Source organism: Hypanus sabinus, chromosome 17 (genome assembly GCF_030144855.1).
Source record: "Hypanus sabinus isolate sHypSab1 chromosome 17, sHypSab1.hap1, whole genome shotgun sequence".
NCBI lineage: Eukaryota > Metazoa > Chordata > Chondrichthyes > Myliobatiformes > Dasyatidae > Hypanus > Hypanus sabinus.
The window spans coordinates 22,328,598-22,356,293 of NC_082722.1; the positions used below are offsets into that span (position 1 = coordinate 22,328,598).

Genomic DNA, 27,696 nt, shown 5'->3' on the forward strand with positions numbered 1-27,696 from the left:
ACCAGATCCCAAGTATTGAAAGAGGTTTCTCTGCTTCTAATAAATTTCCCTGCATCATCATGTGCAATTCCATAAGAAATATTCTTGCATATTTACAAAGGATATTAAATTGTTGCATAAAAACCCAGCCTCTCAGATGATACCATTTGAGAACCATTGCTGTAAAATGAGGGCTTTGAGACAATTTGGAACTCTTCCCCATACCAGTTAAATAAATTACTATTTCCATCTCAGTAATGTCACTGAAGGAGTTCCTCATGTTTCACCTTCATAAACAACTTAACACTACATCACTAAGTTGAACAAAACCATTGTAATAATGAAGGCTAACAGTAGTATAACCAAGCAGCTTGTCATTATACTTTGACTCTTAGACTTTTTCCAAAATTTGTGTCTCTCCACCTTCAGCTGAATCTCTTATCAATTTTTTTAATGTAATATTTTGTAGTTTCTTGTTTGTAGTTTCTATTTTAACACATAATTGCTTTACTGTCAATTCTTTGAGATTTGGTACAGTGACTGCATGCTAAATTGTCTTCATCTTCAGCATGTGACTGTAGCTTTCTGTTGGCAAGTTATCAGGCAATGCTGCCAATTTCACTAATCCTGTGCAAAAAAGATTCTTGGCCACCAGCACAAGGAAGTCCATGTGCATGAGGCTCATATGGTCTGCTGTTGCTTTCTCCATATTCTTCCAATTTGCCTCCTCAGATCTCTGTGACAGTACCATTGAAATACTCAACACTGTTCTGGTTTACAAATGGTTTAGAATGCAATAAACTATCAGATCCATGAAAACATCCACACCCCCAAAACATCAAAATCATTCATTGCCAACTGCATTTGTGCTGTACCAGGTTCCCCAACCCCCATTACTGACTCATCACTGACTGGGGAACTTCATGGTGTCAATAAAACATGCTTTTTATTGCTTAGAAGTCCTTCCACAAAATTCATATTTTACAAGCAAAACGGATAGCAAACAATATTAGCATCAATGGTTTATTTTAATTGAATAAAAGCCATTAGGTGTATTTTTTTAAATATCTGCTTGAAAAAGACAGGAATAATTTTGAAACTGAGGAGTCCATGAACATACACATGAAAGTGGCACAAAGAAAGAAAAATGCTACATTAAGCCTTTCCTTTATCACAGAGCACCTAATGCATCACAACTTGGTCTCAGTTTCCATTCTTCAAATTCACAGAACTACTTGCTGTATTCCGTGAAGACAAGAAAATGCAGATGTTGGAATATGGATCAACAAACAATCTGCTGGAAGAAAAAAATCAAACTGATGGAGGAAATTGGTAGATCAAACAACAATAATGGACAAAGTTTCTTGCTAAAACTCTCCACCATGACCCCATCACTTCAAGTTCCACCATAAGACTGATTGTTGTACCACTTGCCCCACTTCTGAAATTCATTGTTGATTGTCCCCAGGACACTTTTGCCTACTTTGAACCCATGGGGAAGGTTCAGCATCCCAATTTAAAACTGAATTGTGCTTTTCTTTCCCCTCAAACATTTGTACTGCAGTTGGAAAATGCATAATAATTACAAGTTGCCATTTTCTACACAATCATGCTCCAATATTCTTTCAAACCTACATTTACCATAGCAGAGAATTAACATTGTGTGATGTATTCTGCATGAAGTTACACATTATTTTGCATCTGCATTTACTAAGGAAACTAGCATGGAGTCAATGGAAATGAGGCAAACAAGTAGTGAGGTCATGGAACCTATACAGATTGAAGAGGAGGTGGTGCTTGCTATCTTGAGGCAAATCAGAGTAGATAAATCCCCAGGACCTGACAGGGTATTCCCTCAGACCTTGAAGGAGACTAGTGTTGAAATTGCAGGGGCCCTGGCAGATGGATTTAAAATGTCTGTATCTACGGGTGAGGTGCTGGAGGATTGGAGGATGACTCATGTTCTTCCAATGTTTAAAAAAGGCTCTAAAAATAATCTGGGAAATTATAGGCTGGTAAATTTAATGTCGGTAGTAGGTAAAGGATCTACGAGTATTCGGATAGACAGTGACTTATTAGGGAGAGTCAACACGGCTTTGTGCGTGGTAGGTTATGTTTAATTAGAGTTTTTCGAGGAGGTTACCAGGAAAGTGGATGAAGGTAAGGCAGTGAATGTTGTCTATATGGACTTCAGTAAGGCCTTTGACAAGGTCCCATTTCGGAGGTTAGTTAGGAAGATTCAATCGCTAGGTATACATGGTAAGATAGTAAATTGGATTAGACATTGGCTCAATGGGAGAAGCCAGAGAGTGTTAGTGGAAAATTGCTTCTTTGAGTGGAGGCCTGTGACTAATGGTGTGCAACAGGGATCAGTGCTGGGTCCATTGTTATTTGTCATCTATATCAGTGATCTGGATTATAATGTGGTAAATTGGATCAACAAATTTGCTGATGATACAAAGATTGGAGGTGTAGTGGACAGTGAGGAAGGTTTTCAAAGCTTGCAGAGGGATTTGGACCAGCTGGAAAAATGGGCTGAAAAATGGCAGATGGAGTTTAATACAAACAAGTGTGAGGTATTACGCTTTGGAAGGACAACCAAGGTAGAACATACAAGATAAATGGTAGGGCACTGATGAATGCAGTAGAACAGAGGGATCTGGGAATACAGATACAAAATTCCTTAAAAGTGGTGTCACAGGTAGATAGGGTCGCAAAGAGAGCTTTCGGTACATTGGTCTTTATAAATCAAAGTGTTGAGTATAAGAGTTGGAATGTTAAGGTGCGGTTGTACAAGGCATTGGTGAGGTCGAATTTGGAATATTGTGTGCAGTTTTGATCACTAAATTACAGGAAGGATACTAATAAGGTTGAAAGAGTGTAGAGAAGGTTTACAAGGATGTTGCCGGGACTTGAGAAACTGAGTTACAGAGGAAGGTTGAATAGGTTAGGACTTTATTCCCTGGAATGTAGAATGAGGGGAGATTTGATAGAGGTGTATAAAATTATGATGTGTTTAGATAAAGTGAATGCAAGCAGGCTTTTTCCACTGAGGCCAGGGGAGAAAAAAACCAGAGGACATGGGTTAAGGGTGAAGGAGGAAAAGTTCAAAGGGAACATTGGGGGGGGGCTTCTTCACACAGAGAGTGGTGGGAGTGTGGAATGAGCTGCCAGATGAAGTGGTAAATGCAGGCTCACTTGTTAACATTTAAGAAAAACTTGGACAGGTACATGGATGAGAGGTGTATGGAGGGATATCGTCCAGGTACAGGTCAGTGGGACTAGGCAGAGAAATGGTTCAGCACATAAAAGAAGGGCCAAAAAGCCTGTTTCTGTGCTGTAATGTTCTATGGCTCTATTGACATTACTTTGTAACTCATTAGCTGTCAATACAATGTTTCCTCATCACTAGCAAAATCCAATGCTGCCTGAGAGCTGATAAAAATGAAGAGTGCGCAAGTTTTGTACAATGACTAAACAGTGAGTAACATTTGATTCTTGAAAGGATGACTGAATTCTCCTAGAACCAGATGAAATTTCAAATTTGGTACTATTTTTCCAAGAAATGTCATGATTCAGAAGATCATTTCCTGAAGCTGAACACATAAGAATTTCACTTCTGCACCAAGTGTAAATGCTGGGTTATCAGCTTCACTGAGAAACAGAGGACTGGCCTCTACCTTCTGAAGGTCTCTGCTCAAAATGATTATTTGACACACATCTTCACAGATGCTCGTTTATTTCCAAAATTTTTTGTTAAAAGCTATGAAAACTTAATTTGTTTTGCAATGGCTGATGTACAGCAGAATAATGAAGAAAAAATAGCTTGCATTTCTTTACAAAAGTGGAAGTTAAATTTTCACCTTATGTCTATTAGGGGATCTCTTTCACAATTTATGTTGGAAATAGTTTCCTTCCTGAAGTAAAACAATGTAAAGGGGATCGCAAAGATGTAGTCAACTGAGAACAAATGTGAGATGCCTCAGGAGGATTCTGAATTATAATAGACAGAAGTGTTTCTACTGACAGGAGAAAGGGCAACGGTGGGTTACTGGTGCCTTAAAACCAGTCACTTTGGATTGATGGGGCTCGTCAGCTGTGGATGGCAACTCACTTAGGAGAAGGTCTCAAACCTCCACTACCTTGCAGCTATATCTACTCAAGGGGAAGATTTTGGCAGTAAATCCAGAGAAAAATTCCAAAACTGGAGTCCCTAAGGCAGTCCTACATTGATTTCAATGCTGACTAGCCATTCCTGCAACACCGCTGGTGCCAAACTCTATCGGCCTCTGCTGTTTTTTTGGATTCATCAGCTACATGGACAGGGTAAGCCTGCTACATGAGCAACAGCTTTACCTCCATATCATTATGCCCTGGCTAGGGTACTAACTGATGGTAATCGACCCAGACAAATGGAGACCTCATGAGGTTGGGGGGGGGGGGGAGGTCTTGTGAAACAAGAGTACCACAAAAAGTGCTACTCCTTTAGCACCCAACAGAAAATTGCAACACCTATGGTTTGCACGTGCATACATCTATTACTCATTTAGCAATTGTTTCCTGGCTGAGAGGTGCTACAACAACAATCTTTTACTCAGTGTCAGTAAGACCAATGAGCTGATTATTGACTTTAGGAAGAGGAAACTGGAGGTCCATGAGCCAGTTCTCATCGGGGGCTCAGAGGTGGAGAGAGTCAGCAACTTTAAGTTCCTCAGTGTTATAATTTCAAAGGATCTGACCCGGGTCCACCATGCAAGTGCCATTATGAATAAAGCGCAGCAGTACCTCCACTTTTTGAAAAAGTTTGCGGGGAAGATAAGGCATTTCATCTAAACTTTGATGTATTACTATAGATGTGTGGTGGAATGTATATTATCTGGTTGTATCACTGCCTGGTATGGAAATAACAGTGCTCTTGAACAGAAAAGCTTACGAAAGTAATGGATATGGCCCAGTCCATCACAGGTAAATCCCTCCTCACCACTGGACACACCTGCATGAAGTACTGTTGCAAGAAAGCAGCATTCACACTAAGGACCTCCACCATCCAACCCATGCTCTCTTCTCGTTGCTGCATTCAGGAAGAAGGCTCAGGAGCCTCAGGACCAACAACTCCAGATTTAGGAACTGATATTACCCCTCAACCATCAGGCTCTTGAACCAGAGAAGATAACTTTACTTGTCCCATCCATGAACTGTTTCCACAACCCATGGACTCACTTTCAATAACTCTTCCTCTCATGTCCTCAGTATTTATTATTACTATTATTTCTTGTTTTAATTTTTGTATTTGCACAGCTTGTTGTCTTTTGCACGTTGATTGTTCTGTTGGGGGCAGTCTTTCATTGTATCTATTGTTTCTTGTATTAATTGTGAATGCCTACAAGAAAGTGAATCTCCAGTTTGTACATGGTGACATTTGTACTTTGATAACAACTTACTTTGAACTTCGGTAGTCTGACATTCCTCTGTCAGGAACTATCCAAAGCAGCGAGCAAAGCTACTCATCCAGAGGAACAGAAGGTGACTGCAGTTACATTTGCAAACTGGAGTAGTGTCACATAATCAGCTAGACTGTGAACAGGCCTCCAAGACCACATCCATCCATGGATGGCAATTCGAAAGAGAAAAAAACTGCAAATGCTGGAAAACTGGAATAAAAACAGGAGAAATACTCAAAGTCAAGTAGTATCTGTGGCAAGAATGTGGTAACAGTTCAGATTGATAAAATTAATAGAAAAATTGAATATACTTTAAGATGTGAAAAGGGGAAGAATATTGCAGGTGTCTGTAATAAGGTGAAGACCAAATGACAGCTGCTGGTGATGCTGCCTGACTCTGACATTCTAAGCTCTGTCACAGGAAAAGTTACTGGGTGGACAAAGGAAAGCATTTAAAGGTGTGCTTGAGAGCTTTGAATACATCACCCTACCAACTTCCGTGATCCTCTGACCCATGACCACACATAAAGGACAAGGAGCATTTGGGAAGGTAGAAAGAACACGTTGTGCTTTTTTGAGCACACAAAAACCCAGCATAATTGACAGAAGGAATACCCTCCTCAATTCATTAATGGTAGAAAGTTGTATGGGAGGATATGTAAATGAGAAAGGAAAACCCCTCTGGAATTGACAGAAAATACTGCAGCTTCAGGAAATCAGAAATAAAAATTATGGAAATGCCTGGGAAGGATAAAATCAGGCAGCATTGGTAGACAGGGAAAAATGGGAGTCAAAATTAATGGTTGATGGCTTTTTATCTGAACTGGCCAGATTCTGACAAACTGGAAAGAATAGTTAACTAGGATTACTGAATTCTATTAAAGTTTCAGGGACTGTAAATATGCACAAATCAACTAACCACCCCTGTCAATCATCAGTTTGCAGGAAATGCTAGACTACAGTGTCAGCTTCTGCTGAAAACCGGCTGGCCACGCTCCAATAAGCAAGCCTCTACCCTATTACACTCATTTCCTGTGTTCGTTCCATCCCTCCATCACCCAAAAACATTTTAGCCAGCCTTTCCAAGTTTTCAAGTTATTAACTCAAAATAATTAACTGCTTCTCTCTCCACAGATGTTGCCTGACTTGTGAAGTAGTTTTTAGCATTTCCTGTTATCAGCAACTCCCAAAATTGATTTAGCTAAGGTCCTATATTTGTCCTGGTAAGAAACCACTTATGACAAATACACCACCATTTTTCACCACTGCACTTAAGCAGGCCCGTTTTGTTCAAATCAGCCTGTTGTTTTTTTTTTACTAAGGCGTCATACAACCCGAATGATTAAAACATATATATTTTGCCGGTATTTACTCATTAAAGTAGAAATAGGTTAATGGGTAAATTCATTATTTCAAATACATCTTTTTTCCACTGGGAAATCGCGTAAAAGAATCGGGGAAAACTGAAAAACTAGTCCGCATTGATAAACTGTAAATTATTACAGCTATTTTCTTTAAATATTGCCCGGTTTTATTAGTTTTTGACTCCAACATCAAAGCAACGTGACTTACTTTGGGCACTGGCTTAACATAAAATACTTAGACGATCCTTTTTGAATCACCTTAACATTTCGAAAAACCCGGACGGCAATCCAATAAGGGAGACAGTCTCCCATACAAAGTTGGTAACGGAGATTCATTTGGGTGATGCACACCTTAAGCCTTGGGAAATACCTGCAACTGGAAGAAAGAGATCAACGGGGAAATGCATTCTTTAAGAAAGCAACTGAAAATGTGTTGCTTCCTGAAAAACACTTCCTCCTTTCTTGATAATAATAATAATTTTAAAAAGAGAAGTAATAGAGACAGAGGGAGCCGGCTAGCGCCCTGGGCTCGGGCTTTGTTCGCAGCTGCAACTCGCGCGCTTCTGTGCGCGCTCCCGGGACTAGAGCCGCTAACGGGAGTGGGCGGACGATCACGGAGCTCCGGGCGGGCGGAGAGAAGCGGCGTGCGATGGCTGAGAGGAAGGGGGCGAGAGACCGCCTGGTTTAAACCATCCTAAGCGGGCTTACCCCTCTCCCCGGTCCGAGTGACAGTAAGGACAGCGGCTGATATGGCAGGGGCAGCGGCGGCGGCTGCGGCCGCCCAATAGGCGGGGCGGGGCGGCGGCTGTCGGTGGATTACCCGGTCGGAACTCGCGGCCGCGGCTCCTCACCTTTCCTCTTCCCACACCCCTCCCCTCACCCACCCCCACCCCTCCCTCCCTCCCCGGTGTTTATGCTGAAGCCTGTGGTGATGGGAGGGAAGCAGAGCACGGCAGCCCGCTCCAGGACGGCTTTCCCCGGCGTGTCGACGGACGACAGCGCTGTGCACGCTGCTCACTACGGCCACTACCGGAGCGGCGTCAACACCATGGGGCTGAGGACTCGCTCGGTGAGCAGCGTGGCCGGCATGGAACCGGCACATCCTTTCGGGCTGTACGGCAGCGGAGCGCGGCCAGGAGGCGGCGGAAGCGGTGGTAGTCGAGCGGGCGACGGAGGCGAACAAGGCGGCGGTACCGCAGGTGGAGGCGGCGGCGGCGGAGGCGTCGGCGGCAGCGGCGGCCCGGCCGCTGGGCCCGACCCGGCTGGCAACGGTTACCAGGAGACGGGAGGAGGGCCGGGCGCCCGCGAGCTGCAGCTCTATCTGGGGTCGCGTGCGGCGGCGCTGTCCGACTCGCTGCCGCTGCACTTGGCGCCGCGCTGGTTCAGCGCGCACAGCGGTGAGTAAAGCTCCGTTAACCTGCGGACCCCCAGCCCACTCTCATGTCCGTCACAAGTCCCAATCTTGTTTCAGCATGATTGGCGTCAGTCAAATTTTAGAAATTGTCCTAGTCTGTTTTCTACTAAGTGGGAAAAGCAACTGGATAGTTAGTTTATAACACAACACGGTCTGACTTTTGCTTTAATTTATGCAACTATCGTGGCAATATTCATTACAGTATACATTTTTCGCCAGTTCACTCAGCGCTTCTTAATGATTTCTGTCCTTATTAGGAATAATGTTAGTGCAGCTAATTATTTCATCTTTTGGATAAATACTGTACATTTTGTAAGAATGAACATTATTTTCAATCAAGCTGTTATTTTGGGGTTAGCTCTGGCAAATAGGCACTATTGATTCTAGCTTACATAGAGTCATGGAAATTTCAAGATAGAAATACCTGTCTATGGCTACTTTAGTATGGGCTCATTGTGATGTACAGTTAATAACTGTTCTGCTCTGCTTAGTACTATTATAATTCCACCAATCACTATTATTCTTGATTACATTAATACTTCTGTGGGACTAGAAATAATAATAGACAAGGTTTCCTAATCTAGATTAGCCATTTCTTGTAAATTTTTACCACTGACAAAATTTAGATGCTCCTTCATTTTTCCATAACCCACCCCCAGTGTAAAATTTAATTTTAATTGCTCATTATGTGAGTGCTTTAAATTAGAATAGTTTTTACAGATAGACGATAAAGTGATCATGGCCTGTATCCCATTAGAATTGAGGACAGTAGCAGTTTCTTTTGAGTAATGGTCCAGGAGGGATATTACGTACACTCTCAACTCTGTTTTTGGATGGATTGAGAACCAAAACCTGACTGGTCTCTGCTTAGGATGGACAAGCCACATGGTTTGTATCTTTAGGGCCATGTGAAGTATATATAACTGTCTTTCTAAAAGTGATGCCTGATGGTGGTATATTACAAGTTTGCAAAATACTTAGAACAAATGGATAGAGTTAACTCTGAAAATATGTCAACATATGTGCATAGGGAAAAGGTATTTCATACCTGTGTTCAGTATCAAATCACTTGAAAATGTTTTAATATTAGTAAAGTGGTCAATATTTGTCTTTGAAACCTTACAGTATCAGAGACCCAAGATCAATTCTCACCTTTCTCTGTGTGGAGTTTGCACACTCTACCAGTGATAGCATAGGTTTCCATCAGATACTGCTGTTTCATCCAGCATCCCAAAGATGTGCTGGTTGGTAGGTTAATTGAACCACTGTATGTGTCTTTCCAGAACATAAATGTGTTAATAGACTCTGGGAGGCAGTTGATGAGTCATAGAGCACAGAAACAGTCCCTTTGGCCCATCTAGTCTGCACCATACTGTTATTCTGCCTACTTCCATCAGCTTGCAGCTGGACCACAGCCCTCGATACCCTTCCATTCATGTGCTCTTACAAACTTCACTTAAGTGTTGCAATCAAACCCACGCTGACCACTTCCATTGGCCGCTCGATCTACCCTCTGAGTGAAGAAGTTCCCCCTCAGGTTCCTCTTAACTATTTCATGTTTCACCCTTAACCTATGACCTCTAGTTTTAGAAACAAACAAGAGAGAATCAGCAAACGCTGGAAGTCTAAGCAACACACAAAATGTTGGAGAAACTCGGCAGGTCCGGCAGCGTCTATGGAAAAGAGTACAGTCAATGTTTCGGGCTGAAACATCGACTGTACTCTTTTGCATAGATGCTGCCTGGCCTGCTGAGTTTCTCTAGGATTTTGTGTATGTTGTTTGGACCTCTAGTTCTAGTCTTATCTCAGTTAAAAAAGCATTCTTGCATTTATCCTATCTATACCTCTCATAATTCGTAAATCTCTATCAACTCTCCTCTTATTCTGCTAAATTTCAGGGGAGATAAAATCTTAACCTATTTCAAGTTGTCAAGCCCCAGTAACATCCTTATAAATTTTCTTTGTGCTTTTTCAATCTTATATTGATATATTTCCTGTAGGTTGGTGACCAGAACTGTACACAATACTCCAAATTAGGCCCCAGCAATGTCTTGTACAAGTTCAACTTCTGTGCTCAGTACTCTGAATGTCAATGTGCCAAAAGCTCTTTTTATGACTTGTCTATCTGTGATGCCACATTCAAGGAATTATGGATCTGTATTCCCAGATCCCTTTGTTTCAGCATATATCTTAGTGTCTTATTGTTCGCTGTGTAAGTCTTACTGTGGCTTGTCTTCTGAAAGTACAACGCCTCACACTTTTCTGCATTAAATTCCATCTATATTTGTCAGCCTATCTTTCTAGCTGGTCCAGATCCCGCTGCAAGCTCTGATCTTCCTCACTGTTCACTACACCTCAATCTTGGTGTTATCCCCAAATATCCTGATCCAGTTTACCACATTATCATCCAGATCATTGAAATAGATAACAATGAACCCATCACCAATCCCTGCAGCACATCACTAGTCACAGAGAGACAACCATCTACTACCACTCTGGCATCTTCTGCTAAAGCAATGTTGAATCCAGTTTACTACCTCATGATGCAACTGAATCTTCTTGACCAGCCTCCCATGCTGTACTGTGTCAAAGACTTGTCTACAGTCTATGTAGACAATGTCCACTGCCTTTCTTCTGAAAGCTCTTGAAACCTCCTTGAAAAAACTGTATAAGATTGGTTAGACATGGGGGTGGGGGTTAGGGGTTAGAATAAAAAAAGATGGTGAATGAGTTGATGGTCACCTTGAACTTTTGGAGCAGCAAATCTGCCTGTTTCCATGCTGTGCCTTTGTCTTTGAACATACAATGTTTATCTGTAGGATGGTGATGAATGTTCAATGTTGTGGCGTTTGCTGAGCTCTCTGGGAGTGCTCTTATTTTTCATAGGCGCACCCCCCTCCTGTTTCCTTGCCTTGGTCCTGACTGGCTACCCTACTCATTTGGCCATTGAAGGTGTAATCAAAGTAAATTGTTTTGAAAATAGAGAATTTGGTGGCATGTGGTAGAGAAGAGGTCAGGAATTTGTCAATGTCAAGCTACACTAATTCAATCTGCATCTCTAGATTAAGCCTGGGGTGGAATACAGGGAGGTTGGTTTGATTGGAATGAACCATGAATAGACTAGAAGTAAAATGGCATTGGAAGTATCCAAAGGCTGGTTTGATTATTCTAGCTTTAAGAGGATAAGAAGGGTTTGTTTGTATTGGATAAACAATTACTGAACAATTCCAAAAGCAGTGTGATATTTTGCTATGTTATAAGAAAGAAATGGAGAAGTGATCTTGCTGCCCCTGGAGTATTTGCTGGACATTGCTGTGTTTACATTTCACAATGCTTTTGACATTGTCTGGGAAAAACTACAGTATGCCATAGCGTTTTGTTTTTATTGCCTTAATGCAAATAACATTTTCTTGATTGAGTTATATGTTAATAATTAAAACTTTTAGCAGTATTTTTACAATTTAGTAGTTTACTGAAAAGCAATCTAACTGGTTTTGCCTTTGCAGTTGAAACCCTGTGAGCAGCCTAATGGTGGTAGTTAATATACAACTCGTTCTCTTGCATCTGGTTAGTCCCAGATCTGTGGTTTCTGAGGTAGCTATTAAGTCCTTTGCAGAACCTTAAAAAGGAAAGTGGTGCTTAAAGGAGGAAGTTGATGGACTTTCTGTAACTGGATGTTGGACTTTTTGACAGAAGAGCCCCAGTCTGTCCAAGTTGGTAGCAATATCTCAGGTTCCGTCATGCTGAACTCTGGTGTCTCCCATGGCCATGCGCTCAGCCTTCTGCTTCATGCTGCTGACTCACGACTACATTGCCAGATTCGGCTCAAGTTGCATCATCAGGTTCGATGAGACTAACAACTTGTATCATTGACAACAATGATGAGTTGGGATACAGAAAGGCTTGCAAATGGTGTGAGAACAACAACCTGAGTCTCAACATGGACAAGACAAAAGTAATGATTGTGGACTTCAGGAAGGTGCAGGTCGACCACTCTCCTTTGCACATCAATGGCTCTGCCGTGGAGAGAGTGAAGAACCCAAAGATCCTTTGTGTACACATAATGATCAATCTAACCTGGATCCACAAAACCTCATTAGTCAAGAAGGTACAACAATGTCTACTCTTTCTGAGGAGATTGTGGTGTGCCAGACTTCCTCTTTGTACAGTAGCATCATCAAGAGCGTTCTGTCTGCTTGTATCATCGTGGGTTATGTAAGCTGCAGGGCATCGGACTGCAAGACCCTGAAGTGGATAGTAAAAACTGCCAGGAGGATTACCAGGGTCTCCTTCTCCCCCTATTAATGACATTTACTGGGAGCATTGTAGACAAAGGGCCTGAAGCATTGTTGACGACCCTCCCCACCCGTCCCACAATTTCTTTGAGCCACTATCATCAGGAAAGAGGTTCAGGAGCATCAGAACTAGGACTGCTTGAATTGGTAACAGTGTCTTACCTCAGGCTGAGAGACTAATAAATACTCTGCCACTACCAAGTTCTCCTTACTAGGACACTGACCAGTTTTCTATAATATTTTCTGTTATTTGTGCTGCATACAACGTACATAAGTTGTATTTTATGAACTTATTTAAGGTAATACGGATTTTGCATCCATTATCTAAAATTCCAAAATCCAAAATTTTTTTTGAGTGCTGACATGATGTCACAAATGAAAAATCCCACAAGGTGCTGGAATGGTTCCCAGGTAATGCGCAGGTCTCTGCGTGTCACAGACACTTCTGAGAAGTAATCTCACATATGTAATGAACAGAAGTTAATGAAAAATAGAAACACAGAGCATTAAGTGAAAAATGAAGATCTGGACATGTATTGAAAGAGTGGATTCGTCAACTTTGGAGTACCACTTGACAGTATGCTGATTGTGAAACAAGCAAGTATCTATCACAGCAAACTGAAAATTGAAGGTAATTGTGAATATTCAGCAGGCTAGTTGCAGAAATTTAAGAAAAGGCACAGCATTAAATTTTGAAATATTTTTGTTGACAAGGTGTCTGCTGATCATGAAGCAGCAGAGAAATTCATTGATGACTTTGCCAAAATTGTCACTGATGAAAATCTAACCTGCTGACTGGCTGCAACAATTCATATGTGTGATGGACAAGTGTAAGAGAAAGACTGTACAACAGAAGCACATAAATTCAGAGTCAGGAATGTTGGTGATGCCAAACAACCACAGACTGTCCACCTGGGTGGCCAAGGTAGTGATAGTTTATATTTTTGATGGTTCAGTGTACATATTAATGTTTAATGCACCAAATTATTAAAAGTACTATATAAAATTCCCTTCGTATGTGTAATGTCAATGGATTTTGTGTTTAGACTTGGGTCCCATCCTATGGCATCTCATTACATAGATGCAAATGTAGATGCACTTATGGCCGCAAAGCATTTTGGATAAGAAGTGCTCAACCTGTACTTTGTTTTATGAGCTGTGTGTGATACCTGTATTGAGGGTGCACTGATCTGGAGGATTGTTGTTTAGTTTGGTTGTATAAATGTATAGTTAGGTAACATTGAACTTGACTAGTTGTGTAATTTCTCCTCTGTGTCTGGCTTTATTGCACGTTTTATAGCAGAAACTTAAAGTGCTCCCTTCCTTGTCATTTTGATCGGTCATGGGCCAGAAATTCCCATGTGTTGATAAGCATATTACATTTTTTTTCAAGCAGAGTTTGAGAATGTCCTTGAAGTATTTTCTCTGTGCTCATGGAAGTTTCTTGCTGTGTTGAAATTGGGAGTTGATCACTGCTGTTCTTAAGACCAGGAACTTGATGCCAGGTTCGAGGTTTGATTTTTGAATATTTTTTCTTCCCCGCCCCACCCCCCCACCTTTCTAGGATAAGGTAATCTAGTAGTGTAGAAGAATTTTGCCTTTTTGATGCTTAGTCCAGTCCAGCAATCAACAATGATTTGGAGCTGGGTCTCAGAACTGTAGATCTTGTATGCTGTATTGATGACAGCCTTGGGTGACTTTGGTTCTCCGGTGGAAGTGATGAAGTGAAATCCTTTTTGTATAGTTCCACTTTGGCGGATTAAATGGTTTGGCATGATTCTGTGGTCTTGTGGGTATGGAGGGCCAAGATCCCAATACAGATTGATGAGAGCAGGCAGCTTAAATGGTTTGGCATGACTAAATGGGCCAAAGGGCCTGTTTCTGTGTTGTACTTCTCTATGACTACGATTGCTTGTGGATGGTGAAGGGAAATATTGCAGTGTGGAAAAGAGTTGATGCAATGACACAGCTTTGTTAATTCCAGTCTGCATTGGGTTAGGGTTGGTGAGGAGCCTGATAGTTCATGATCATCATTTAGCAGATCTACATTGGTTTTGAATTTCTAAGAACAGCCAAATTTGAGATGAATTGTTCATAATACTTCATGATGAACAGTTAGTGGCATGTGTGAAATTCATGAAGATCATGGTGCTACTCTTAATGTTTTTTTTATTCTGAAGTTATCCACTACTGAAGATCATATCCATTATACCTCTTGATGGATGAAGACTACATTGTGAATCTTGAAGGTACTCCTTGGCACTGGAAAGAGGCAGATGAAGAACATTCTTGCAGGATCTGTTCCTGATGCACACTTTGTAGTCAGTGCTTTCTTGAAATTAGAATGTGTTCAGGCCCCTGGTGCCTTACACTTGCTAGATGAGGTGCATTTTAACATTATAATTTAGTATTTTAACAAGCACTTTGTCTCTTCAGAAGCTTGTGTTTTAGTTGTTCTAGCTCACTCCAGGCCTGGGTAGTTCGTGATTACCATGGGTAGTGTTCATGGGATTGATTTGAGGGCATTCATGTCAAATACAGAGACTCAGTTGAAAGTTTTAATGGTACTCCTTTTATCCGTCAGCTGTCATTGATAAAATTTCCTTTGTTCTTTGCTTACAGTGAATGATCTTGACAGTGGAATCTTTGCATGTTACGGTTATTGGCTATTTGTGGATATCCTACACACTTCCACAATTTGTTTTTTAGATCATGAGCTTTTGTTTGTTGGATTTCAACCTTCAGATATATGTTGGTGTTTATTTCCTTGCATATTATAGAAGTTCTAGCCCAAGAATATCATGTGTTTACAATTAACCCTTAGTTTTCTCGGTTGATCTCATCAGATCATCTTTGCGTTCTACTGGAGAAATTAAGGATCTAAATGCATTGACAAAACTACATGGATATTCTGTGAGGGTTGGGAGCCCATCACATACTGTCTTTGAGGCATTGATGATACACTGCTTAATATTCTTTGTACACACTGTCAGGCAGAAACTCATTGGACCATGGACTTCAGAGGAAGGTGCCTGCTAGTTTTTTCCTCAACTGAAAGGTGATTTATCTGAAATGGCTAGTCAAGAAACTACTGATAACAATCTCGTAGCTATTGTTGAACTAGTTTCCAAACAATCTGAGGTCTGTTTTATCAATCAGAGAATAACTTGGCAAGCTGGAAAGGAAAGATAGTTACAAAAATAGAGCAACGAAAAGTAGAATTAATGTAAAAATCTTGAAAGCTAATATGCAGTTAAATTATTTGTTATCTGGTTGTACAGCTTCAAGGAAGTAAATAGTTGAAATAATCAATTTTGATGTTTAAATGTGATGGCTAATGAAAAGTGTCTGCCACTGAACCATTTGTTGAAGATGGATAAGGCTTAAGGAATGCTAGACTTGATACTTTGTTGGGATTGTTGCAGATGCTTTGGCTCTCAAATCTTTTGAACTAAATGTCTTTCATTTGGATAAAGAATAAATGGAACAAAACTTGAATTAGTTTTAAGTTTTCAGCTAGTGGATTAAGATCATTTGATCCTATGATGACTGTCCCTCCTCTTGGCCCTCCTGGACAAATATAAATTTGTAAAAACGCACTGCCTCGAAATCCCCCCCCACCAAAAAAATTTTTTGAGTGCCTCGATATCTACCCTAGCATTCCCTAATTGCTACCTACCAAATATTAAGCAGAGAGGCTGTTTCAGAAATTTGAACAAGTCTTTAGAAATGCAGCTTCTTTCATGTGCCTGTCGGCTGTTTCCCTGCAGGCTGATTGCAGCTTAATCAAGTTCCTTTGTCTTCAGCCCTTCATTCTCTGGTTGCTTTCCAGCAGCACCCACAGGCCTTCTCATCGATGTACAGGAAGAGGTTGGGGTGGCCTCTACGTAAATGTCTGCAAGGACCTCTCCCGGGTGGCACCCCCTTCCGAACTGTCCAGTTAATCACTGGCCCAACTGCTGAAAGGGGCTCAGCTCCTCAGACTGGGGGTGACTGCTTTCAAATGCCATGTTCAGTCTGAAATGCCATCAAAGTGGTGGAACTTGGTGCCTCTGCTTTAACTTAAAAATCCCTCGCCATCTATTTTCTAATAATTTTCTATTCTGTGCTATTAAACTATCATCTACCTTCAGCAACCAGCCTTCTTTACAGAGTACCATCATCATCACACTTTAGTATGCTATTCATGGTTTTCCAATACGTTATTCTGCCACGCTGTCGGTGTTTTCTGCCTTTGCGTTTGCTCTGGGTATGTTTTCATCAGCTGTGGTCAGGTCAGGCATGGCCGGCTGGTGTTCCTTTCTTAGGTTCCCTGTAATAACATGGTTACTGGGTACACTTGATCCGCCGCTCTAACTGTGGGAGCAACAAGAGGGTGAGTCATATGCTTTAACCTGAGCCCAGTGTTTCCACTGGCTGCCTTGCCGAATCTGCGCACAAACACACGTATCATTGGTTAAGAGTACCATCTGTGGTCCTATCCACCTGGGGGCAAACCCCGGCCTTTCCAGCAGCACCCCCACCATGACTTGGTCACTGGACTATGGAAGGACTATTTCCTTTCCCTCTGGCGTTCTCACTGATCAGCGACTTGCTGCTGTTGTATTGCTCAGTCCTTCAACACATTAAGTTGGTTACAAAACTCTTTTGCATATTGGGTTATTCTATCCCTGTAAGCCTCAGGCTCCCTGAAACCCATAATTACCCCATAGGGGAGTCACATTGCTCGCCCCATCAATAATTCGTAGGGGCTGAGACCCAATGTCTGGTTCAGGGTCGCGCGCAATCTCATCAGGATTCCTGGTAATACATCAACCCATGTCTTTCCTGTCTCAGCTTTAGCTTTGGCTAACGCATTTTTGATTGTTTGGTTCATCCTTTCTACCATCCCTGAACTCTGGGGGTGGTAGGGTATGTGGAACCATTGTCGAATTCCCTAGCAGTTAGCACATTTCCTTCATCACTTTCACCGTGAAATGTGCTCCCTGAACTGAATCCATCTGGACTGAGGTTCCCCACCTTGGGAGGATTTCCAAGGATTCATGCAGCAGTGCTGGCAGTTCAGTCCTTTGTTGGGAAAGCCTCCATCCACAGGGTGAAGTGATCCATAATTACTAGACAGTGGCTTCTCCCCCTGCTTTTTGGCAGGGGCCCTGTGAAGTCTATCTGGATGTTTTCCCAGGGTCCCCTCGGCCGAGGCTGATTTGCCAGCTGTAGCTTTCCGCCCTTATTAGGGTTATGCTGGGCACAAATGATACAACGGCAGCAGAATTTCTCAATATTCCCACCCATCCCTGGCCACCACCAGTCCTGCTGGTGGGTTGTGATCTTGTTTTTCCTTCCTTGATGCATCGTCGCATGATATAACTTCAACAGTAGCTGCCTAATGCATGCTGGGGCCACTGTGACTCCTTCATCCCCGTGTCCAGCACCTGTTTGGTCCTTCCTTTACCCCTTTTCTCCTTCATTTTTCCTTCTCTTCTGCCTTCACCTCTTCATATAATTTTGCTAAACTGGCTTCTCTTGTTCATTCCTGCACACTTGCAATTTCAATTGCCTCTTGTTCCTCTGCTGCCTTCTTCTCAACAACATCTGCCCACTTATTTCCTTTCTGTTTCATGTTCTCACCTTTCTGGTGTTTTTGTTCCTTCGCTATACCCTGAACAACGGTCAGTGTGTCAGTTTTTATAGGGTTCTGCTTCTGGGGTTTATACAGACCCTCCTCTATTTTAACTGGGTTTATCTTTACTCAACCACAATCTTGCTTGTGTCTAGCCAACACTGCTGGGAACTGCTGACAAAGTAACCCATAGACACCATCCTGGCTCCAGTCTCTGGTGATCAGGGCAGCTGTGTCTATGCTAGCCAGGTTGTGTATTCTGTTGGTTGTATGCATTCGCTGGCCCTGACTTGTCCATATTATTTCTCCCTTTCCCGAATCTCTAACAGCTCCTGCTTCCCTTAGGATGTCTATTCCAAAGATAGTATCCTCGATATTTGGACATACCCAGAAATACACTGGAAGCTGCACTCCCCTGATTTCTAGTATTTGTGACTCGCTTCTTTCCGTTTTCATTGTTGTTCCTTCTACACCCCTAATATAAATGGCCTGTCTGGTTGTTGGCAAGGGTAAGTCTGTTATCGATACTGATGCCCCCATGTCCACTAATGTATTGCATTGCCGTCCCCGTAATATTTCTGTTGTGTACATTCACGGGTCACCAGCACTGACAGTGGGCCCCGCTGCCTCATCTTTTTCTGACCTAGGAGCCATCTTTACTTGCTCTATGATCTGATCGACAGTCAAATTGATTGGACTGGACACCAGTGGGGTGAGAGATTGTGTGTCTGCTGTGATGTTCATGTGTTTTTCTTTCCTCTGTTTTGGACACTGCCTCCAACCATGTCCCAATAGGCTGCACCTGTAGCATATTAACTCCTTTACCCTCCCATGTCTATTCCAGCAATTCCTTGCTTTGTGCCCTGGCTGCTGGCAAGCAAAACAAAACCCTCTGGGACATCACAGCAGCTGCATCCACTATAGCCGCTTTACGATCTCTCTTGCACTTCCTTTGGTTTATCTCACTGGCCCAGGAAACTATCGCAGAGTAGGTCGACTCCACTGTTATGCCTAAATCTAAAACTTCCTGGTGGGCTTCAGCATTTTCAGGAAGACTGGGTTATCCCTCCGTGGATTATCCAACCTGGAATACTCCTCATATGCTCGATATTTACGTTCTGCATAATCCATGGCCGTCTCATCAGTTTTTTGAATTACTACCATTATCATTCCCCAATTACTCTCACCTCCCCCCAGTCGCTGCTTCACTTCCCCTTTAAAAAAGCGATATCTTCATTGCTGGTGTTCCTGTTAGTTGCACAGGTACCATCCTGTATCCCTTTGGACATTCTATCCCACATATTCCTCGGGCACTTCGCTTTTACCAACACGTGTATATCTTTAAGGTATCTTTAAGGAACTTTAACCATTTCCTCAAGCTTCTGCCAGAATTCTGAATTCCCACATGCGACTTTAAGTGAGGGCAAATCAGAAAAAATGCACTGTTTCTCCTCGGGGGTGAAGGGCTTATGAATGGTTGTAATCACGGTCAAAGGCTGGTTCAGATCATCAGGGTTCTCAACCTGGCGTTGCCTGACCTCAATAGGTGCCATTCTGGTAGATCTATCTGGGTAAAACCTTTCTCTGAGATATTCCCACGCTACACAAAATATTAAAGATGGGTACCAGTTAAACAGCACGTACTTAACAGCACGTACTTAAAACCACAGAGTATGTATTCCACAATCTGCCACTTCTGAGTACCTGAACTCCTGATGCCTGCTGTCTTCCTTTGCATCACACTTGCAAACGCAGACACTAAAATGCAGCTCCCCGAACGAGGATACACGTCTCTACTCTGGCATCTCTAACCGTCGGTAACCACCTTTCACAACTGGTGGCACGGTCTCGCAAAGTTTCCTCACTTACATAAACACACCACCTTTATATCTACCAGTTCAGCTCTCTGCATTTGTGATACCTCACGTTCCTGTGAACAGGTCCAAGTATGAATGCTATTTTAGAAAAATACTCACCAACTTAAGACTGCTAGGATCGCTGGCCACACGATGGGTCACGAAGGCGTCCCACTCCTGACACCAAATGTTGTTGCGTGAATGAAATCACCGGAGAGAGAGAGTTACTGGTAGATACAAAGCAGCTTCTTTATTCGACAAAACAAGGTTCAGCAGGCATCATACGGACGGACACACTTTCGGTGGAAAGGTCTGCTGGCCCAGTGTAGGGATCGGTATTTATTTGCTAAACACAAAGGGCAATCCGTATTTACAAAGTATAGACAATGCTTTCTTTTGAAGCTACATACAAAACTTTACACCTTCTGATTACATTCATACCACCAGCAGTGTCTGGACTGGTATTCCAATATTCACGGCTTTTAAGAAATGCATTGTCACAAATAACTGGGATTCTGATATTCACGGTTTTTAGGAAATGCATTGTTACAAATAAACTGGGATTTTGACATTCATAGCTTTTAGGAAGTGCATTGTTATAAATAAACTGGGATTCTGGTATTCACAGCTTTTAGGAAATGCATTGTCAAGGAACAGAAGACTGGTGGCTGAAGCCATTTACTAAGTGTTAATAACCTAAACCCAGAAATTACTCTCTAACAATGACCATTACATTTGTATTGTATCAAACTATTAATAGTCATAGGATATATGTTGTACTGAGGTTTGATATTGTATAATGCAAAATTTAATTGCTGATTTTGTAAATAACTAAACTGCAATTGCTTTTGATTTAATACAACAGCAGTAACATCTCACTCAGTTATTGCAGATATATGAATATTTTATATTGTTTATAACCAAAACAACATATTGAGTAAATACTGGATCCTGTTTTTAATTAGTTTTCAATAATTTTGGAGCCTAAAACTATTGGAAAGGATAATGACAAAGCAATTAAAGAGATTGATAAAGCTCCAAGAAAGAATAAAACTGCAGTGAAAACCTCAAGCAAGAATTAAACACCACTCAAGTTGCTAAGTGTGATTTTCTCATAGTGAAGCTCCAATATAATGAAAAAATAATTGCCATGATTGATTTCTGAAATTAGTGAACATCATGTAAATAGTTGGAACTATGTATTGTGTATCATGGTGATCAAGTAGAAAATTCTTTGGCTGATCAGACCAACAGAACCTTAAAGAATTAAACCACTTTTTGTTAACAACAGCTACCAATTCTTGACTTTGATCACTGTGTTCATGTCAATCCTGTCCATTGATGTTTATATGTACATTATTCCTATGTCTTCAAATAAAGCATTAACATTCCCTTTGTTGAAGTTGCTCACAAAACATTGTTTCTGTTTTCTGTGCACCATTCTTTTGCTGTTCAATAACTTGTGTTAATGTCCATTCTTAGTTCAAAATGTTAACAGAGATATTGCTGCAAAGACTAACCCAGCAGACTATCTCTAAGCAGAAAATGGGAGGAAGATTGACATCTGATGGAAAATTCTTGCTTCTTTTGTATATTCTATCACTTGTTTGTTTACTACCTTTCACCTTTTTTGTCTTATTTTTCAATACTTCTGTTGAATATGCCTTTGAATTATTTTGTTTGCTTTTTATCTACATCCTTATCCCAGGTAACTTCATAGTTTATGAACTAATTCTTCTGCCGGCCAAGCCTTGAATTAGATCAACAGCACAAAAGATTCTGCAGATGCTAGAAATCCAGAGGAACAAACACCAAATGCTGGAAGAACTCATCAGGACTGATGAAGGATTTCAGCCTGCAATGTTGACTGTTCATTGCTCTCAACAGATGCCGCCTGACCTGCTGAGTTCCTCTGCCATTTTGTGTCCAAATTAATTCAGATTTGCAGCACTTAAATAATGTTTGCATTGTATGAAACTATTAGAAATTATTTTATATGATGCAATGAAGTTTGATATTATATAATGGGAACTATAATAGGTGATTGTAAAAACACTTCTTTTGTTTAAGCACACTAGGCCTCTTTTTCCTGTGTTGCTTTAAGACTTTTTGGGTCTTTTTTCCCCCTGTAAGAAAAAGCATTTTGGATGGCATTTTTGTTGGGAGTGCAAAGAAGCCCAGTTTAAATGTTAGAGCACACCACTTCACAAACTCCACATACCCATCAAGTCTGGCAGAGGGTGCAGTTTTCACATTAAATCTTTTCAGCCACTTCAGAACTAGCGTGGGAGCCAATGAACCTCGATCCTGAACAATAACTTAAGAGGACAAGGTGGTGCATTAATTTAATGCATTTATTATGTGATTTTTGACTTACTGACAAAGGCTTTAAGAAGGCATTAACAGTAACATGGGAGAGAAATTATTGCTACTTCTCATAAAAGGGCTGAAGAGATGGTTAGAAAATCCCTTTAGAAATTGAGCTTTTGTTATGCTCCATTGCTATCCATAAATGATTAGATATAACAAAATCTGAGATGGTAGCTTTGTTTACAATCGAAAAAAATGTGATTCTATTTATGTATTTTAAAATCATTATATTAATTGCACTTAATGGAAACTAAAATTAGGGTATTATGATCTAGTATTGATGCAGTGACTCTGTTTCAATTATCTGTTAAGCTTTCAACTTCCAACTCTGATAATATCATTTTGTTTACTGAAATTTAAATTTATCATATTGTTCACGTTGCAGGTGGTTTATCACACCAAACCTAGGCTTAGTTCCTTCCTGTGACCTGAATCTTTTTTTAATAAAGAGGTGATGTATTGGCAGTACTGATGAGTTATACAGATAGGCCAGCATTCAATCAAGTTATTAAATAGCCGTATTTATAAGCTATTAACTGAATTCTTTATGGGATTTGTGTGAAATATAGAAAATAAATTCCAGTCCTTTCCTGTTGGTGCTGTAGAATAATATAACTTAAATTCTTGCAATGTATATGCAAATTATAAGCACACTTCTTTTATCAGTTTTGCTTTTCTGTTGCCTGTAGCATTCAAGGCTGTCTAAGTTGATGCGATGTAGATTGGAATTTGAATAACAGCAGGCTATTTTTATTCTTTACCCTGTTTTCTCCATCATTCCTCTCTCTCAAGTGCATTATCTTCTGTCAGGGTAGGTCACCTGCCATGCTGTAGTACAAGTTCAGTGGTATTTCTGCTGTTTTTCTGATAACTGTGGCAGCATACCAGTGGGAGAATTGCTACCAAAATCTGTCTGCTAGAACATTAGTGGACTAGTTTAAAAAGGGTATAGAGCCGCCAGTTGTATCTTTTTTATAAGCCAAGTGTTCCTTTTTCAGTCTTTTCAGCCTGAGGTCTTTCAGTAGGATCGGTGCTGATTTTGCATGGTTCCTCAATCCCTTCCAGTGCATGATTCTGAAACACAGAAGTGCTCAACCATTGACTGCCTAGAGATCAGATCGTAACAGTTAATTGGCAATTAGAAGGAAACAACCATAGAGTGAGTGCAAATCCTTAGTTATTATTTAACATTAAAATAATCAAACTAGAAATTTTTGAAAGGTCTGTAAAAGAGTGAAGGATTAATTGGAACATCCCAGTTGTTCATAGTTTGGATAACTTGCTTTATTTTCTGTGCCATTCCGTATAAGTACTTGTGTCCCTTTACAAAGCCCATGGTAGAGAAACATTGCAAGGAATTTAGAATCATACACATACACAACAATTGGGCTGTCATGTTCAGTTCAGAGACATGTATCTATTCCCAACTCTCATTCTCTAGCTGTGAAGATTATGGCACATCATGTGCTCATTCATATCTGTAAAAATGTGATGACGGTTTCTGCCCCCAACCACTGTTTAGGCAATAAGATACCATCACCACACTTTGGATGAGAAAAATCCTCATTTGGATACTAATTCTTGTACCCATTACTTTAATTAGTGTTCCTTAGTTATTGAGTTGGGGAATTAAATGGATTTAGTTCCCTTAGTTGTACTCCATAATTTTATATACCTCTTAAAATTTATTCCAATAAACCAAAGCCTACAAACCATTTTCCTGCTCATAACCCATCCTGAAATTGTAATGAGAGGTTGTGGGCCGATGGGTCTGTATTGTGCTGTAGGTTTTTCTGTGTTCGATTACAGAGCTCTGAGGTGTAAAGGGATTCCGTTCATAATTTGTGAGAGGTTAGTATGTAGGTAGAGCAAATAATTAGAAAGGTTAGTAGGGAGATTATGCTTCAGTCACATCACAATCCAAATCTAGAGTGTTGTGTACAGAACTGGCCTCCATAGAAATGTGTTTTGATAAGGTGAGCTTTGTATCTTCTGAAGTTTTGAAGAGTGAGATGAGACTCAATTGAAATGTAAGTTCATAAGGGGACTAAGCAAAGTGTTTGTGGGGGAGGGGACTGTTGCCTCTTGTTGGGGAATCTTGAACGGGGGTTACTGTTTAAATGAAGGAGTTGTCCATTTAAGATAACATTTTAGAAAAAATATATAATTTCGAATGTGTTGAAGGGAGGTAAAAATTATTAAACACATACTACTATTCTTGAAACTTATTTTTTCTTTAATTCTTAACAAGCAAATGGCTTCTTGGAAAGGTAATGATCTTTAATGCCACTTAATGTTTACTGCGATAGCAATATGAGTCTTTGTTTAAAATGCTATTTGTTCTACTGTGAATATAATCTGAATAAAGTCAATTACAGTTGGTTGATTGAGTTGGTACTTGATTATCTTAACTGAGAAGGGACCTTGACTATAAAATGTATTAATTTTCAAGGATTTGTAATGTTCTGGAATCTATGCCAACAATTTCAAGTATTTTTCTGGGCCTGATGCGTAATAGATTAATTATATAAAATAGTTTATATTTTATTTTTAATTTCATGTTTATCAGTCAGAGAGTTGGTAAAATATCTGGTATGATATGACATGTGTGCATGGCTACTTGAGATTTATGAGGTAAAATTAGCAACAAAAATTGCAATTCATCCACATTAACTTGTATGAATCTAATAATGCCAGAACTCAGTGAGGCATGTCATATAGACTGTGTGGCATGCATGTATATGATAGGAGTCAAAGTAAGAGCAAGTAATAAAAACAGATTAAAAGGAGTGCGGAGCCATCTTGCAGATCGTGGTCATGTGCAGTGAGGTCACAACAATGAAAATAACTGATCATTGTTGTGCTTATGACTGCTGCAGCTGTTTTAATCTGTACTTGGTTGGCACTGTTGTTTCTAAGGGAACCCTTGTTTAGTGAATTTTTTTTATTGTTGTAGTGTGGTAAAGGAATAGATTCCAACAATTTAGTCCAAGAGAGTTGATAGATTTGTTTTGTGAGATTGATGTCCCCTAATGAAATCAGGTCTGTGGTAAGTATAAACAAAAACCAGTACTTGAGAAAATATTTTGATACTAAGATGATAAATCTCTAGGACCAAATGACCTGCATCCTGGGGTTTTGGAAGAAGGTGTCTGTAGAAGTAATGGATGTACAAATGTTATTTCTCAAAATTCCACATATTCAAAACTCTTGTCTCAAATTGGAAATTAAAATGTTACTGCATTATTTAAGGAAGGATGGAGAAGGAAAGAAAGAAACTTAAATGTGGATGAAAAACTCAGATGGCCTGACATTAATAGGGAAAATGGTGCAATCTATTACTGGGAAAATGTGAATGGCAGGGTAGCCCTTTAATAACAATAGGATTTGGTGGGATCAGCATGGATTTATGAAAAGGAAATCATGTTTGACAATCTTTTAGAAAGCTTTGATGTAGATGGCAGAATAGATGAGAATTTGGTGTATATGGATTTTCAGAATGCATTTAAAAAGTTGCCACACGGGAGACTGTAAAACAAGATTAAAGTTTGTGATAGTGGTGTGAGGGAGTGGAGTTATATTCTTGTACATACTGAGGATTTCTTGAGAATTAAAACAGGTAATAGTACTAAATGAGTCATTTTTGGGTTGAGAAGCTGTAATTAGTGGGGTGCTAAAAGGATTGTATTGGTCATCCAGTGCTTCATTGTCTTAGATTAACAATTTGCATGAGAGAAACAAGTGGAATATCTAAATTTGCTGATGATTGCAGAGCTAAGTGGGTGTGTGGGCTGCAAAGAGAATGCAGGAGAGTATCAAGTAAAAAGCAAGATGCTTGAAAGTTTCAACAAGTTAGTCAGGAGCTGTGGAGAGAGTAACAATATTTTAATTTTATAACCTTTGGTCAGAACTGAGTAGACAGTATCTCTCTCCACTGATGGTCTGTATTTAGCACTTTGTCTTTATTTCGCAAGTTCAGACCCAATAGCTTTTCTGCTTTGGTGAGAGGCCAGGGATATATTCAATATAAGTGAATGGGCAAGGATTTCGCCAGATGGAATACTATGTAGAAAAATGTGATGTCATTTACTTCAGTGGAAAAGTATATAAAGGCAAAATAATTTTAAAACTTCAAAGTAAATTTATTATCAAAGTATATATGTCACCATATACAATTCATTTTCTTGCTGATATAATCAATAAATCCATAATAGAATAAAAGAAAGACTGCACCAACTTCGATGTTCAACCAGTTTGCAAACAACAGTAAGTACAAAAAGGAAGTAGTAATAATAATTAAGCAAAAATATCTAGAACATGAGATAAAGAGCCCTTGAAAATGAGTCTATAGGTTGTGGGAAGATTTCTGTTAAGGTGCAAGTGAAATTATCCCCTTTGGTTCAAGAGCCTGATGTTTGAGGGGTCATTACTGTTTCTAAACCTGGTGGTGTGAGTCCTGAGGCTCTTGTATCACCTTCCTGTTGGCAGCAGCATGTTCAGGGTGGTGGGGTTAGCTAATGATGGGTGCTGCTTTCTGGTGACAATGCTTTGTGTGGATGTGCTCAATGGTGAGGAGGGTTTTACTCATGATGGACTGTGTTGTAATCCACTACTTTTTGCAGGATTTTTTGTTCAGTGGCACTGGTGTTTCTGTGCCAGGCGATAATGCAGCTAGTCAGAATACTCTCCACTATACATCTAAAGAAGCTTGTTAAAGTTTCAGATGTCTTGCTGAATCTTTGCAAACTCCGAAGGAAGTAGAGGCACTGCTATGCTTTCTTCATAACTGCACATGCAAGTTGGACCAAGGACAGGTCTTCTGAGATAATAACACTGAGGAATTTAAAGTTGCTGACTCTCTCCACCTCTGATCTTCTGAGGCCTGGTTCATGAATCTCTAGTTTCCTCCTCCTACAGTCGATAAACAGCTCCTTGGTCTTGCTGACATTGAGTAAGAGGTTATTGTGTCACCACTCAGCCAGATTTTCAATCTCCCTCCTATATGCTGATTCACCACTACCTTTGATTTGGCCTACAACAGTGGGCTAATGGGTATGACTTTGGAGCTAAGCTTAGACACAAAGTCATAAGTGTAAAGTGAGAAGAGCAGGGGGCTAAGCACATAGCCTTGTGGTGCACCTGTGCTGATAGAGATTGTGGAAGAGATGTTGGCTATCCAAAGTGACTGGGATCTACAACTGAAGAAATTGAGAATCCAATTGCAAATGGAGGTATTGAGGCTGAGGTCTTGAAACTTATTGATTAGTTTTGAGACGATGATGGTATTGATAAAGAGCTTCCTGATGTATGCACCTTTGCTGTCCAGATGTTCCTTGGTCGAGTGAAGAGCCAATGAG

General features: G+C 40.5%; 1 protein-coding gene and 1 long non-coding RNA gene across 4 annotated transcripts in view; one reads left to right on the top strand and one right to left on the bottom strand.

Annotated features, from left to right (window-relative positions):
* Positions 1–917: 917 nt before the first annotated feature.
* Positions 918–8,172, bottom strand: LOC132406733 (uncharacterized). 2 transcript variants are annotated; one of them, XR_009516230.1, is made up of 4 exons: positions 8,061–8,172; positions 6,993–7,160; positions 5,421–5,630; positions 918–1,276 (listed from the first exon to the last, which is right to left on the bottom strand). It is a non-coding gene; the product is annotated as an uncharacterized LOC132406733 (long non-coding RNA). The 2 variants fall into 2 exon arrangements; XR_009516229.1 differs by having other exon boundaries at positions 7,979–8,098.
* The window catches only part of znrf1 (zinc and ring finger 1), a 241,963-nt gene continuing 221,421 nt past the window's right edge, over positions 7,155–27,696 (top strand). For both annotated transcript variants that reach the window (XM_059992647.1, XM_059992648.1), the window contains exon 1: positions 7,155–8,181. In XM_059992647.1, coding sequence (XP_059848630.1) covers positions 7,698–8,181 — 484 coding nt within the window. In that variant the 5' untranslated portion in view covers positions 7,155–7,697. The remainder of the gene's footprint in view (positions 8,182–27,696) is intronic.